We start from the raw sequence: 17,078 nt of genomic DNA on the forward strand, positions 1-17,078 counted from the left end.
CACCTGTATTATCAGGTGAATATTCATGGACACCCTCTCAGCAACTCTCTCCTCTCTGGGACTGTGTCCTGTAAACTCCAGCTGCCTTGATCTCCCCAGATTTAACTCTTCAACTCTGAGTCTGCCAGGCTCTGCCTGGGTCCACTTCCCTGCACTGCACCCTGGAAACTCTCTCTAGGCAGGATGCAGAGGCAATCACAGGGTTCACCTCATTGTTTCCTATCTATCAGGTACCATCACATCTCTCCTTTGTCCAAAATCCAGTGTCTAAAAAACTTTCTCTCGTTTATTTTGCCTGGTTTTTCATTGTATCAGGTGGGAGAATAAATCTGGTCCCTGTTACTCCATCCTGAGTGGATGCAGAAGTCCACTCCCTTTTTGTAAAGTCATCGCCTGAGGAAAAGTTCTCCTGCTCCCCTTTTCATTCAGCGTCCAAACAGACCTCCGCTGCAGAACTGCAGAAGCCAGTTACCGCCCTGCTGCTTGGCTCCTTTGGAGAAGGTGCTCTGGATCTTCTCTTCTGGTTCCAGAGCCATCTTCACCCTGAAGAATGCTGTTGGTTTCTTCTCTCCTGTTCTCAGCTCAGCAAAGCTAGGCCTGAGGGTCACACTCCTGCCACATCTCCCCTTCTCCCCAACTCGCCAGTCTCTTGGCAGGTGAGCTTGAACAGTCATTTCCTGAAGCTCAGGAGTTTGGCAGGTTATTCTCTGGAACATAGACTGGTCAAATACCACTACAGATATGCCATAATCTCTTAAATAAATCTGGTATGCTTTATTCTAAAGATTTTCTAAATATAGTCCATAGTCCAAATGTTACCAAAAAACAAAAGAAAAAAACACAAACAAAAAGGAGGACAGAGTCCCTTGGCATTAACTACAATAGATACATAAACATAAAGCAAAAAGAATCAGGACCCTTAAAATATGCATAAGCATTAAATGTCATCAGAAGCAGCAGCGACCACAACTTCCAGGAGGTGGGTTCTAGGAGACAACCAAATTTCAAAGTCTGGATAAATCAGTGAAAAATGTTTCTGGAGTCAGTATGCCCCTAAGCAGGTTTTGAATCCAACAGAAGACTATGTTAAAATTATGAGTCACTTATAATTAACAAGAATTGCTAAAATCACTGTTCTTCAAGATGTTGCTATTTTTGGAGAAATTCTGATGGTATGCTGTGTACTGAAGGGGAATGCATAAGTACTGAAGGGGAATGCATAAGGGATCTAGAAATTTGGAAATAAGAAATATTTTAATTAAATTACACACTTATGTATGGTTTCAAGTATAACTAATTATTGTGAGAGAATTTCAATAAGCACTCTAAGGATTATGGTGGCACTGGAAAGATTAAAAATCTAGAAGGTTGAGATTCTATACTTTCATTTAGCTCTGTCTCTAAACCTACCTACTGTTCATGACTCGGGGTCTTTGTTCCCACTGTTCCTTCTGTTTGGAGCTGGACAGTCCTAGATCTTCATATGGCTGCCTTCATATTCAAGCCTCTTCTCACATATCTTCTCAGAAGGGCCTGCCCTGCTCACCCTAGCTGAAGCAGTCCCCCCCTGCCTTACCACTATACCATCACTCCATTTTATTTCCTTCAAGGTTTATATCATTGTCTGAAATTATCCTTCTTTTTTCTTTACACGTTTATCATCTGTCTTCCTCCACACCCTGAAGAATGTAAGCTGACTCTCAAATCTCAAGCCCACATTTCTAATTGTTAGTTAGACAATTCCACGTAAATATTTTTAAGTTCTTTATTTTGACTCATATACTAAATATCAGCTCTTCTTTCTTTACGAAAAATATATTTCCTATTGGTTACAAAAGCTTCTGCCAGGGTCCATGAATTAGACTCATAAGGCTGTGCACTCATCTTCTGAACTATCTGACAACTTAGCTACTGGTGTGAGTACCTGTCTTCACCTATAGCCATATTCTAGCCACTATACAATGTTTTGCTGTTTATCAAGGCATTGTCCATTCCTGTCTATAAAGGCACTGGTAACAGTAATATCATTTTACATGCAGAAAAATATTTAGAAAAGCAATTTACGGGTATCTTCCCCCTACAACCACACAAGTGTCTTAGATGGCACTTTTCTCAGATAATCAGCTGAAGAGAGATGTCCTTCTTTACTTCACAAATGAAGTGGATTAAACCATCTATGCAAATGTTTCTCAAGGGTAGGTAAGAGTTATCAGAACCATCCCTAGGCTGTATATTTCCCTACCCACTGGGAGAACCACCTGACTAGGAAGCCACTGTCACATTTAGGAATGGGTCATACTCCTGTTTTTGTAGGGGCAGGAATCTATTCTCTCTGCTGGGAATGTCCATCAAATGAATGACAAAATATCATATATCCATTTGAAACTACAGATGCACTGGTATAAACATCTGGGACTCAATAAGTTTGTTCCAACTTAACGTCAAAAAAGAAGACACATTTGGGTTGGTGTGGTGGTGTTGTGGGAGCCTTGGACTGAAGACTCTGGTTCTGATGCTGGCCCCTAAATAGTCTGATGACTTAATGCAACTCAATCTTCTTCTCAACTCCAAAAATTGCTGCCCTGCCCACACTATAGGCTCTGGTGGGAGCTGAATGAGAAAAGCCATAGGAACCTATTGCAGAGACTATTAGCATTGGAGGAGTGTGAAAAATTATCCTTCATTCTCCCACTCTCCCCACCTTCATCCAGTGTTCTGGCCCAGATTTTTGGGAAAGCTACAGGGTGTGCAAACATTGTTAAAAAATGCATGCACATAGGCATATCACATACCCAACTTTTTCTATCACATATTATCGTTTTCTTCAGAGTAAGAAAAGTCATTAGTGTAGTATGCATGGCATCTTGTTAAAAAGGAAGAACGTTTATTTTTAAGCGACTCATCTCTTATGAACCAGAAAATTAAAAGTTTTTCACTAGCAGTATTTGAAAATTCCTCAAATGGTGTTATGTAGAATACTAAGTCACAGAATTTTAATATGTGTTACATGCAAATTGATTCTGTGAGCAAGTAAGTTATGAAATGCTGAGTCAAAAAATTTCTTTTTTTTGAGACGGAGTCTCACTCTGTAACCCAGGCTGGAGTACAGTGGTGTGATCTCAGCTCACTGCGACCTCCCCATCCTGGGTTCAAGCAATTCTCCTGCCTCAGCCTCTTGAGTATCTGGAATTACAGGCACCTACCACCATATCCAGCTAATTTTTCTATTTTTAGTGGAGACAGGTTTTCACCATGTTGGCCCGGCTGGTCTCGAACTCCTGACTTCAGGTGATCTGCCTGTTTCAGCTGGGATTATAGGCATGAGCCACTGTGCCTGACCAAAACATTTCTTTGTTTTTTTGAGACGGAGTCTCACTCTGTTGCCCAGACTGGAGGGCAGTGGCACGATCTTGGCTCACTGCAACCTCCGCCTCCTGAGTTCAAGTGATTTTCCTGCCTCAGCCTCCCAAGTAGCTAGGATTACAGGTGCGTGCCACCATGCCCAGCTAATTTTTATAGTTTTAGTAGAGACAGGGTTTCACCATGTTGGCCAGGCTGGTCTCGAACTCTTTAACTCACGTGATCCGCCCGCCCCTCGGCCTCCCAAAGTCCTGGGATTACAGGCGTGAACCACAGCACCCAGCAAAACATTTCTTTACCACCAGAATTTTCAGAACCTTTAGCATGCCAGTGCACACTGCAAAGCTCCATGGGCAAATGCAAAGTGTTTGGAGCTTATCTGATCACAAAACGTTTTATCAATGGTAACCTTTTCAGTCTAGTATTCCACGCAGAAGAATTCAGGGAATGTTATCGCTATTAAAAAATGCTTAATTCAATTTTTATATGTTGATAGTACATATCCATTCCTGAAGTCAAACAGCACCCAGGAGATGTATTTATAGTGAAGACAAGTAGTCCCTACCTCAGCTCTCTCCACCTTTCTGCCCTGTTTTTCACAAGCAGCCACATTCAATTCTTTCCGTTATTTTTCCTGGTATTTACCTCTGTTATTTCTAAATAATCTGCAAATATTAATATTTATTTTTTCTATTTTAAATATTACTCTTGATTTCCTGCTGGAGAAGATGAGAATTAGCTATTTTAGACCTCTGCTTCCCCTCAACACAAATATGCTTCTTCTCCCCCATCTCCCCAGCAAGTTTTACCACAATTCTGCTTTTAATTATTCCAATATCACATAAATACTGTTTGTGACTGAGTCATGTAGTGTGTTCTTTCTCTTCTTTTAAAACTCTGTTTCCCCTCAGCATTAATATCTACCTCGTTGTTGTTTGCTTGGTTTTAAAACAAACAAACTTATCTGTAATTCCTCATTAAACCCTCCACCAGGGTTTAATAATTAAGGTTATAAATAAAGAAAGGAGTCATAAAGCTCCTCTCAATATTGCCATGCCTATCAGACAATGCATTAGCTTCGTTTTTTCCCCCTTGGAAATACTACTTAGAATTCTCCAGAAGGCTTTCCTGTCCCAATATGAATTGCTCGCTAGGCTTGCTGAAGCTTCTCACCACCTCCCTGGAAATTCCCTTTGTGTCTCCTCTGAACAGAATGAATCCGCCTGGAGTGACTCACCTCTGCTCGGTGCAGGCTCTTCTTCCTCTTGGGTTATTCCCTTGTGTGTGGAGCATATCCTCCAGGAGCTTCCTGACAAAGTGTTCACATCAACCACACTGGAGCCCTTGCCTGTCTGGAAATGACTTTATTTCCTCATGCTTGATGAAAATTTTGCCCAGTAAATATTCTTAGTAACCATTTTCTACTTTCAGCATTGTTGTTGAAAAGCTGATGTTCCCTTTGATTCCTGATCCTTAATATAAAACCTTTCTGAAGATTTTTATGATCTTTATTCCTAGTGTAGTGAAATTTACAAAAATATGTATTTGACAACAGATCTTTCTCCACTCATTTTGTCAGACACTTCATGGGCTCTTTTAAACTCAAACACTCGTATCCTTCAATTCTGGACAATTTCCTTGTTATTTCCTTAATAAATGTCTCTCCTCCTTCTCACTCCTTGATTTCTGAAACTCCTAGAACTCAAATATGGGACTTAGGAATGATCTTCACATTCTTAGTTTTTCCTCAGACTTTGTGTTCTTTTAGAGGTTTAACATTATCTTCCCATGCTTCACTTGAAGCTTCCTACTTTTGCTAGCTTATTTCTAAAAGCTCTTTCTTGTTCCTTTTCTATAGCATCTTTTCTTGTCTCATAAAGACAAAATGGGTTCTTACAAGATGGTCCCATATATCTGAAGCTACTAATTATAATTTTTCAATTTTTCTTTTCTTTTTTTTTTTTTTGAGACAGAGTCTCACTCTGTTGCCCAGGCTGGAGTGCAGTGGCGTGATCTCGGCTCACTGCAAGCTCTGCCTCCCGGGTTCACGCCATTCTCCTGTCTCAGCCTCCCAAGTAGCTGGGATTACAGGCACACCCTGCCACGCCCAGCTAGTTTTTTTGTATTTTTAGTAGAGACAGGGTTTCACCATGTTAGCCAGACTGGTCTCGATCTCCTGACCTCGTGATCCACCCCCACCTTGGCCTCCCAAAGTGCTGGGAGTACAGGCGTGAGCCACCACGCCCAGCCTTGTTTTTAAGTTTTCTTCTGCTCCTCAGTCTCTCATTCTTCTGCAGGTTTTAAAAAATATTGATTACTAGCTTACAGTCTACGTATTTCAGTTGTTTTCATTTTGGAAGCTTTCTTGATTGAATATGATTTCTCAGCTGTCCATTCGTATTTGAGTGAGGGACCAAAAGTTGATTCGAAGTTATACAGAGCATGAGCTCAGCATGAGAGGGTGGTTAAGAGCAGACCTAGCTGTTTCACCACATACATACAACCTAAATATCCCTATCTGCAGGCCTTTTCTTGTGGACTGGTCAGGTGCAGTTTTGCAGATGAACCCTCCATTATTCTGCATAGGGGATGTGAGTTTGGCTGCCAGAGTTCTGGGACCTACTGGGGAAAGGGGCCTAAACAGTCTTATTGTTTACCATGTAGGCTTTCACTTAGTTCCTCTGTTTTCAATACAGTTGTACCTCTACCTGTCCTCGAATGTGTTAGAGTCAAGTCTGGAGCCCCTCAGGTGCAATTCCACGTGGCCTGATGAGCTAGGGATGGGGTGATCACCTGGCTAAGTGGAGGATCAAGGGATCTTACTTCACGTATCTGCTTTCAACACACCTTATCTTTCAAGTGGTGCCTTCAATTCCTGAGCCCTTCTAGAATTCTGCGATACACACCAGCACATATTTCTTGTCTGAGTTCCCCTCTCCAGGCACTCACATCCTAGCTTGGTGTCAGCCTTCTTGGCTTTGCTTATCAGTTACCACTTATTTATCTACTTTCCATCTCATAAAAGTTAATGTCATTTCTCATCTAGTGTTATTTCTTTTCCATTCTTCTTATTCTTTTGAACTGTAACTTTAAAAGCTCTTTATTATCATTTTAGTGGATTTTCAGTAAAGATGACTGTTCAATCCATTGTGTTAAATGGAAGTTCTGCATCAGTCAAACTATTCTGGTGTAATTACACTAGCCTTCATCACATTTCCAGTTCTGATACCCCAGGAATGAGTAAGAGTAACAAAGAAGTAGTTTAAAATGTAAATGAAATATCTCTAAATAGCAAATGTTCTGCATGATTTATTTAAAATATATTTTAGTTAATCTATATTTGCCAAATGAAATTGCTCAACTCTGTTTTTTAACCAAAAATTTATTTACACTATGACCAATTATTAATCAGCCATATAAATAATCAGACTAAATAAATTACTTCTAAAGGGTTTCTTTTAAATAGATAATTCATCCTTTTGTATGCTGAATGAAATAGGCTAAGAGTTTCAGGAAGATTATAGTTTATAAATAGATTTAAGCAATGTTTCATATTCAGTACTTCCACTATTTGTGTTTAGAGAAGCAAGTTAACTAGAACTAAGTTACATGTGATTCTGAGAGCTAAATAAACTGGTTCTTATTTGGCCCTTTAAGAAGAAAACTGTCTCATATTCAATAACCTTGCCAGAAATTATCATTATCTCTATTTTACAGATAAGAAAGCTGAGGATAGGTCATTTGCAAAAGCTCAAACAGGTAACAAGTGGCAGAGAAGAAATTCAAGCTGAGATCTTCAAGGACTTTTCACAATAATCCAAACAAATTGTATTTCTCTTAATAACTTTGAATTGAATCAGTAATGATATCAGGATAAAAATATGCCTTTAAAACACAAGTCTAATGTCTTATGAGACAATTAGATGCAAAATTAGCATTTATTAATAAACATCTATTTTATGAAGATGCTATAAGTATTAAGAAATGTCTACATAATTTTTTAAAAATTAAATCTTGAAAAGTTAAAGTACTACTTTAAATTTCTCACCCTTGAAACTTTTCACTGAAACTCTTAGGTTTAAAAACTATTATGACATTCTACATTAATCCCTCTCATGGTATCCTTGAGAAATAGAAAATAATTTTATAATTTTAGAAAATTTGGCCTATCAGAGTATGAAATATTTACCATTATTTATAGATTTCAAGCTACTGATTATAAGCTGGTAGTTCTCAATTGGCACACTACTTTTTCTTACATATTTCAGAGCAACAGGCATTATCAACAAATCTGTTTATCACATTTAAGTTTATTTAAAAGATGCAATTTTTAAAGAAGTTTTTAAAACGCTAGTCAAGAAAGTTCCAGACTAAGCAAAGCTTTACAACAGAATAAGGTGTAAAGGAAACTGAATGGCCTGTCCAAGAGCACAGAGTTCGTTACCAACGAAGCCAGGTCCTGGGTCTTTTAACTCTAAGAAGAATGCTATTTGTACTACATAATTCTACCTCCAAAAAGACAAATATGCTGCCATTTCAATTATATAAAACACACTAAGACTCAGTAGATTTTGGTTTTTAAAGTGATGCTTTTTTTCCCAACCCTAAATTTTTGTTACTTTATTTTTAAATTTATTTTTATTTAATTTATTTATTTTGAAATAGGGTCTTGCTCTGTCACCCAGGCTGGACTGCAGCAGCATGATCATGGCTCACTGCAGACTAGACCTCCTGGGCTCAAGCAATCCTCCAGAGTACTGGGACTACAGGCATGTACCACCATGCCCAGTTAATTTTTAATTTTTTTTTTTTTTTAGAGATGGGGTCTACGTTGTGCAGGCTGGTCTTGGACTCCTGGGCTCAAGCAATCCTCCCACCTCAGCCTCCCAAAGTGCTGGGATTACAAGCATCAGTCACCATGCCCAGGCATCATTTTATAACACATAAATTATAATGCACTGATTAAAATATATCTAAGTCACTGGGTGAGGGTGAAAAAAAGCAAATAAAATTTCATAGCTCCAAATCTTATTGCCTGCTTTTCTGTCTAATCATCTTAACTTGTTAAAACCGGAAATTCAATTTTATGTATTGAAGGGTGGGCATACCTCATTTTATTGAACTTATCAGATACTGCATTTTCTAAATAAATTGAAGGTTTGTGGCAACGCTGTGTTACGCAAACCAGTGCCATTCTTCTAACAGCATGTGCTCACTTTATGTCTCTGTGTCACATTTTGGGAATCCTCACACTATTCCAAACTTTTTCATTGTTTTATGTATTATGGTGATCCGTGATCTTTGATATTAATGCTGTCATTGTTTTGGGGTGCCCCAAGCCCCATAAATGTTGTATGTGTTCTGACTGCTCCCCTGACAAGCCATTCTCCAATTTCTCTCCCTCTCCTTGGACCTCTCTATTCCCTGAGACAAAACATATTGAAATTAGGCCAATTATTAATAATAACCCTACAAAGGCCTCTAATTAATCAAGTGAAAGAAAGAGTCTCACATCTCTCACTTGAAATCAAAAGCTAGAAATAATCCAGCTTACTGAGGAAGGCATGTCGACAGTCAAGCCAGGCCAAAAGCTAGGCCTTTTGCACAAAATGGTTAGCTAGGTTGTGAATGCCAAGGAAAGGTTCTTAAAGGAAATTAAAAATGCTACTCCAGTGAACACACGAACGGTAAGAAAACAAACCCACCATATATGGAGAAAGTCTGAGTGGTCTGGACAGAAGATTAAACCAGCCACAACATTCCCTTCCTTAAGTTAAAACCTAATCCAGAGCAAGGTTCCAACTCTCTTCAGTTCTATGAAAGCTAAAAGAGGTGAGAAAGCTGGAGAAGAAAAGTTTGATGCTAGCAAAGGTTGGTTCATGAAATTTAAAGTAAGAAGTCATCTCCATAACAACAAAGTGCAGGGTGAAGCCGGAAGTGCTGATGTAAAAGCTGCAGCAGCTTATCCAGAAGACCTAGCTACGATAACTGATGAAGGTGGCTACGCTAAACAGCAGATTGTCAAGAGACAAAACAGACTTTTATTGGAAAAAGATGCCATCTTCTTCATAGCTAGACTTTCATAGCTAGAGAGGGGAAGTCCATGCCTGGCTTCAAAACTTCAAAGGACAGTCTCATTCTCTTGTTAAGGACTAATGGTGACTTTAAGCTGAAGCCAGTGTCTCATTTACTACTCTGAAAATCTTGGGAGGCATCCTGAAAATTCATAGAATTACGCTAAATCTTCTCTGCCTATGCTGTATAAATGCAATAACAAAGCCTGGATGAAAGCACATCTGTTTGTGGCATAGTTTACTGAATATTTTAAGCCTACTGTTCAGACCTACTGCTCAGAAAAAAAAAAAAATCCTTTCCAAATAATATTGCTCATTGACAATGCACCTGGTCACCCAAGAGCCCTCACGGAGATGAACAAATAGATCAATGTTGTTTCATTGTTATGAACACAACATTGATTCTGCAGCCTGTGGAATAAGGAGTCATTTCAACTTTCAAGTCTTATTATTTAAGAAATACATTTTGTAAGGCTATAGCAGCTGTAGATAATGATTCCTTCAATGGATCTAGGTCAACTGAAAACCTCTGGAAAGGGTTAACCATTCCAGATGGCATTAAGAACATTCATAATTAATGGTAGGAGGTCAAAATATCAAACATTAGCAATAATTTTGAAGAAGTGGATTCCAACCCTCATGGATGACTTTGAGAGGTTCAAGATTTCTGTGAAGGAAGTAACTACAGATGTGGTAGCAATAGCAAGAGAACTAGAATTAGAAGCAAAGCCTGAAGATATGCTTGAATTACTGCAATCTCGTGATCCAACTTAAACAGATGAGGAGTTACTTCCTATGGATGAGCAAAGGAAGTGGTTTCTTGAGAAGAAATCTACTCCTGGTGAAGATGCTGTGAACATTGTTGAAATGACAAGAAAGGACATAGAATGTTACATAAACTAGTTGATAAAGCAGCAGTAATGTTTGAGAGGATTGATTCCAATGTTGGAAGTAATTCTACTATGGCTGAAATGCTGTCAAACAGCAACACATGCTACAGAGAAATCTTTCCTGGAAGAGTCCATCTATGTAGCAAACTTCACTGTTAAGCTATTTTAACTAAGATATTGCTACAGCCATCTTAACCTTCAGCAACCACCACCTGATAAGTCAGCAGCCATTACCATAGAGGCAAGACCCTCCACCATCAAAAAGACTACAACTCACTGAAGGCTGATGATCATTAGCAATAAGGTATTTTTAATTAAGGTATGTACATTGTTTTTTAAGACACAATGCTAGTGCACATTTAATAGACTACATACAGTATAGTATAAACATAACTTTTATATGCACTAGGAAAGCAAAAAAATCATGTAACTAGCTTTACTGCAGAATGCAGTGGACTGGAACAGAATCCGCAATATCTTAAGGTATTACTAGGTTTCCAACAATTAAATTTCAACACATCTTGATAGAAAAATTACAATAGTCATATAATTCTTGTATTATGTAGCTAAAAAGCAACGGGCTATTTAAATATATAGAATACCCATCTCTTTATAGCTACACGAGTTAATAATACAAGTTAGTCAGAACTTGCAGCCACTGACAGAGCACTTAGCTGGTGCCAAGCACTATTCCAAGCACTTTACTGATTCCCTAAAACCTTATAACGTACTGTATTGTTATTATCCCCATTTCACAGACGAGAAAATCACCTTCTAGGGTCACATGACCTGTACCCAACCTGTCCAACCTCCTGCAAAAATTTCCTCTCAAAATTCTAAGCCTTCCTACCATATTCCTTGAAACTCTTGTTGTATTACAAACATATTTCCATGCCTAACTTCTTTACAACAGAATGTCTCTCTAACTTTTCATTTAACAATGAAGACTAGCCTGAGCATTTCTACCTCTGCTACCTTCCTCTTAAGCAAAGTTCCTCTTTTCCCACGCCCACATATCAGACTGGAAATGCCCTGGGTCACAAGGTGCACCCACTCATTCAAAAGTCCCTTCTCCAGGCCGGGCGCGGTGGCTCACGCCTGTAATCCCAGCACTTTGGGAGGCTGAGGCTAATGGATCACCAGAGGTCAGAGGTTTGAAACCAGCCTGGCCAACGTGGTGAAACCCCATGTCTACTAAAAATACAAAAATTAGCTGGGCATGGTGGTGTGCATCTGTAATCTCAGCTACTCGGAAGACAGAAGAAATGCTTGAACCCAGGAAGCAGAGGTTGCAGTGAGCCGAGATCACGCCTTGCACTCCAGCCTGGGCAACAACAGTGAAACTCTACCACAAAAAAAAAAAAAAAAAAACAAAAAAACTCCCTTCTCTGACAAGAACTCCATTCTTTTTTTTTTTTTGAGATGGAGTCTTGCTCTGTCGCCCAGGCTGGAGTGCAGTGATGCAATCGTGGCTCACTGCAAGCTCTGCCCACCGGGTTCACGCCATGCTCCTGCCTCAGCCTCCCGAGTAGCTGGGACTACAGGCGCCCGCCACCACATCCGGCTAATTTTTTGTAACTTCAGTAGAGATGGGATTTCACTGTGTCAGTCAGGATGGTCTTGATCTCCTGACCTCGTGATCCGTACGCCTCAGTCTCCCAAAGTGCTGGGGTTACAGGCGTGAGCCACTGTGCCTGGCCAACAACTCCATTGTTTATGCTGCCATATGCCCTCCTACAATCTTTGTGGGACAAATGAAATGTATAGAAAGCACCTCTGGAAAATTCACATACGTACAACCTTTTGCAAATAATCTGTTCCATGGCCTCCCCGGAACTCTTCTGAAGCTCTTCCACTTACAGCCTGCACACAACCCATCTCCCATCTCTGCCCGGCAGTCTCTCAAAGTATGGTCCACAGGCCACCCATATCAGAACCACCTAGAAGGTGTGTTTAAAACCATTCTAAATTTAAACCATTCTAGAGGCTTATGGAATAAGGTGTCATTTCAACTTTCTCCACTGGAATTAACTTTAGAATGGACTCTCCAAGGACGGAGCCCAGGAAACTCCATTTTAAATACTCTCCCCAGGAGATTTTTATGGCTCATTAATATTTAGTGCCCATCTCTAAGTATATATGACCCTGATTGAGAACTTGTGTTCTAAAATACTCATTTCTATTCATTTCTGTCTCATCCCTTGGCCTCATTCTAGAAGACTTTAACATCAATACAGCAATCCACCTCACCTATGTATTAGCTTCCTTGGGGGTGGGGGGAGTGGTATATTAGTGACCAGCTCCTCCTGTCCATGATAGCAACCCACTCCTGTTATTGTCACATTCTAGACCCAGAACAACCCCCTTACCAGCACTCCTAACACCAAGAGTGTACTCTGTCCAACCTATCCATCTCCCTCTCCCACCAAATCTGCTCTTGGGCCACAGCCAGACCCAATCCCATGACTTCTGCTTCCTCCCAACTAGCAAAGCCCACCTCCAGCTTCTGTTCTGGAGGTGCCCAGTACAGACAACAGTCTGTTTCATGCCCTCTGAGACTGACTCCCCACAGACTTCAGAAATACCGACCCTGTACCTTCCATCTCTGAGATGCCACTGTAGGACTTGGGATGCCAGAGCTAGTGTAGCAGGCTATTACCCTTAGACTCCTTTTCCATCTCCAGTTCAGGTTAGCCTAGTGATAACAGCCATTATTATAACTAATATTTACAAAGCACTAACTGAATTAGGTAACAATTAATTCATTTAATCCTCATAACTCTATGATAGGGGTACATCATTATCCCCATCATAAACCAGTGACATTGAGGCTAAGAGAGATAACATAATTTGCCTAAGGTCCCATAGGTAGTGTGCAACTGAGCTGAGATTCGAAGCCCTCCAGCCCCTTTCCACGGCCTGAGCTCAGGTTCCTTCCTTCTGTTCTAGTAATGGAGGAGAAGAGCAAGAAAAGAAAAGAGCAACCCAGTCATTTGCCACTTGAAGAAAACTAGCTCAGGGCTCCTATTTTGCTGGAAAACTTTGCCTTGTGCTCCGCTCCTTCATCTTTATATTTGGGATTCAAGTTTTACCCTCTCCCGAGCTTTTTATAACTCATCTCCAAAAGATGGCAACATATAGCGGTTTTTTAAAAAAGTTTTGGAAAGCTTATTTATCAGTTTTATGTTGAAACTTTTGTCTTTTATCAGACGAGACTTCTAAAGAGTAGCATGTAAAGTAATATGGAAAACTTCGAGACTGAAAATGAATACGGTGGCAAAGTTTTCAAACTCACCTCTTATTTTTCTTGTAATTCTCCAGTTGCTGGGACTGCATATGTTTGCATCTTTCTAATTCACACTGCCCACATAAGTCTTCCAGATGCAGCAGGTTGTTCTCTACCTCCTCAAAACTCGCCTCTAAATGAGCTGGAAGTATATAAAAATAAACCTCGAAAGTCAGAATCCTTGATCATGATGAATACAAAAAGTATCAAAAAGGTAAAAGTTTACATTGTTGAGATTGTTTTGCATTTTTAAGTACTTTTTATTAAACTTTCTTGACGCAAAAGAAAACATACTGGCCAACATTAAAACATAATTCAAAATATCTTTTTTGACTACATTTCAAGCATTATCAAGAAATAACTTTCCTAAATACTTATTAACCACGAAGACAAAGACATGGAGAAACATTATCTTGATTAATGTAATGCTATATCCTAATGATCCCATATACCACATGCGAATAACCAATTTTCACATAATAAGAATATGACAAAATATAATTAACATATATTATACCTAACCTAACCTAACCTAATTATACCTATACTTAACTAACTTAATATCTGTGTTTCTAAATTACGTTAGCATTTGTTTTGCCTCCAGCACATCACATACACAAATCTTCAAGGCACAGTAGACATGCACAAATACCTGGTAAGCATGGGTTACCAGGCTACTCAGTGGTTGGGTGAGGAAGTGACTTCGCTCCGCCCGTCAGGTGACTAGTCTTTCACCACTCCACTCTGCTGCTAGGCCACAGAGCCTTGCAGCTTTATTGGAACATGAAGATCACTCACTCAAACCTTTCACCGAAAAGATTCAAGACTAAAGCCTAGAAAAACAAATACAGTGCCTTGCCCAAGCAAGCTAGTGAAGGGCCACACGGCCAGTGAAGGGCAGTCGGGAATCCAAACTGAATCCCTCTCACATTACACTGATTTCCAGTTGACAGGATGCTAAATAAACTGAGATTGTAGGGGCAAGGATTAGTTGTTTTCTCATATGAAAGAAAAGCTTTTGAGGTCAAACATTTGAGACCTCAGAGCCTCAAAACTAGTTATCTATTATTCACTGATATATGACAGCCACTGGGATACAAAGATGAAAAAGACAGTCCTGGAGCTCAAGGAGCTTACAGGAGAGGGGAGACATATTTCAATAGCAACAGAGCATGACAGAGTGAGGTGCCGTAGGAACTCAAAGGAGTGGCATCTAACACAGATGAGGGAAAGCTCAGCAAGAAACGATTCCCAAGCCGGGAAGTAACAGTGATCCAGTGGGGAAGGGAGGAACAAGTTGGCTCTGCGGCCTTCCAGTCTTGGGTTCATTTAAACGGCTACAATATAATTCCTTCATTTACGTACTAGCTTTTCATATGACTTTCTAAACCAGCTTTCATAGCATTTAGGTTTGAGACAAACTCCTCAAATTTCAACTGACACTTACAGGTTTACCGTGATGCAAATGTTTGCCTGTTTTTGGAAGTCCTAGAGAGAGCAATTAGGCACAAGAAAGAAATAAAGATATCCAAATAGGAAAGGAGGAAGTTGAAATGCCCGTTTGCAGATGACATGATCTTATGTAGAGAAAACTCTAAAAGTGCCAACAAAAAAACTTTTAGAACTTGATAAATAAATTCAGTAAAGTTGCAGGCTACAAAATCAACATACAAAAATCAGTAGCATTTCTATACACCAACGATGAAATTGCAGGGGGCAAGAAATCAAGAAAGCGGTCCCATTTACAATAGTTACAAAAAACTACAATACTTAAGAATAAATTTAACCAAGGGAAGAAAAGAGCCAGGTGCGGTGGCTCATACCTGTAATCTCAGCACTTTGGGAGGCTGAGGCAGGAGGCTCCCTTGAGCCTAAGAGTTTGAGACCAAGGGGATGAAAGATCTCTACATGACAAACTATAAAACACTTATGAAAGAAGTTGAAGAAGACACAAAAATGAAAAGACATCCCCATGTTCAAGCATTAGAAGAATATTGTGAAAATGATCATACTGCCAAAAGTGATCTACAGATTAAATGCAATCCCTATCAAAACACCAATGACATTCCTCACAGAAATAGAAAAAAAAAAATTCTAAAACTCATATGGAATCACACAAGACCCTGAATAGCCAGAGTAATCCTGAGCAAAAATAACAAAGCTGGAAGCATCAGATTGTCTGACTTCAAAATATACTACAAAAAGCTATAGTAACCAAAACAGCATGATGCTAGCATAAAAACAGACATGCTAGAACAGAGAACCCAGAAAACCCAAAAATAAATCCACATATTTATAGCCAATCAGTTTTTGACAAAGGCACAAAGAACATTCATTGGGAAATACATGGTCTCATCAATAAACGATGCTGGGTTAAGTGAATATCCATATGCAGAAGAATGAAACTAGACCCCTAACTTTCACCCTAGAAAAAAATCACCTCATAATGGATTAAAGACTTAAATGTAAGAGCTGAAACCATGAAACTACTAGAAGAAAACATACGGGAAACATTTCAGAACATTGGTTTGGATAAAGATTTTATGGAGAAGGCTTCAAAGACACAAGTGACAAAAGCAAAAATAGACAAACTAGATTACATCAAACTAAAAAGCTTCTGCCTGGAAAAAAAAAAAAATCAAGACTGAAAAGACAACCAGCAAAACGAGAGAAAATACCTGCAAACAACTCATCCCACAAGGGATTAATATCCTTTCCTTTGAATATATCCCTAGTATAGGACTGCTGGCCATATGGAGTTCTATTTTCCTTTTGTTTTGTTTCAGAGGAACCTCCATACTGTTTTTCATAAGGGCCCTACTAATTAAAATTCCCAAGAAATTCTTATACAAGGAACCCAAACAATTCAACAGCAAAAAATAAAAATAAAAAAAAATCCTATTAAAAAACGGGCAAATGAACAGAATAGACATCTCTCAAAAGAAGGTACATGAATGGCCAATGGGTATATGGAAAAATCTTCAACATCACTAATTATAAGGGAAATACAAATCAAAATCACAATGAGATAACATCTCACCCTAGTTAGAATAGCTATTGCCAGATGGAAATAACAGGCACTAGGGACTCCAAAAAGGGGGAAGGGTGGGAAGGGACAAAGACTGAAAAACTACCTATTGGGTGCAATGTTCACTATTTGGGTATTGGGTACACTACAAGCCCAATCTCTTCCAATATGCAATACAGCCGAACAACAAACAAGCACTTGTACCCCCTTACCCCCTAAAAGTAATAATAAAAAAAATAGCTATTACCGAAAAGACCAAAAACAACAAATTCTGGCAAGGATGCAGAGAAAGGGGAGTTCTCATACACTGTTGGTGGAAATTTAAATTAGTATAGCCATTATGGAAAACAGTATGGAAGTTCCTTAAAAAATCAAAAGTAGAACTACCATATGACCAGCAGTCCCACTACTATGGGGAATACAGCCCAGGGAAAGGAAAT

The 17,078-nt window shown here is 39.3% G+C and overlaps 1 protein-coding gene across 8 annotated transcripts in view; it reads right to left on the minus strand.

Moving 5' to 3' along the window:
- Positions 1-17,078, minus strand: part of DTNBP1 (dystrobrevin binding protein 1) — a 150,000-nt gene that overhangs the window by 83,180 nt on the left and 49,742 nt on the right. For all 8 annotated transcript variants that reach the window (XM_011967928.1, XM_011967931.1, XM_011967930.1 and 5 more), the window contains one exon: positions 13,620-13,752. In XM_011967928.1, coding sequence (XP_011823318.1) covers positions 13,620-13,752 — 133 coding nt within the window. The remainder of the gene's footprint in view (positions 1-13,619; positions 13,753-17,078) is intronic.

This window comes from Mandrillus leucophaeus, unplaced genomic scaffold (genome assembly GCF_000951045.1).
Source record: "Mandrillus leucophaeus isolate KB7577 unplaced genomic scaffold, Mleu.le_1.0 Scaffold82, whole genome shotgun sequence".
Lineage (NCBI taxonomy): Eukaryota > Metazoa > Chordata > Mammalia > Primates > Cercopithecidae > Mandrillus > Mandrillus leucophaeus.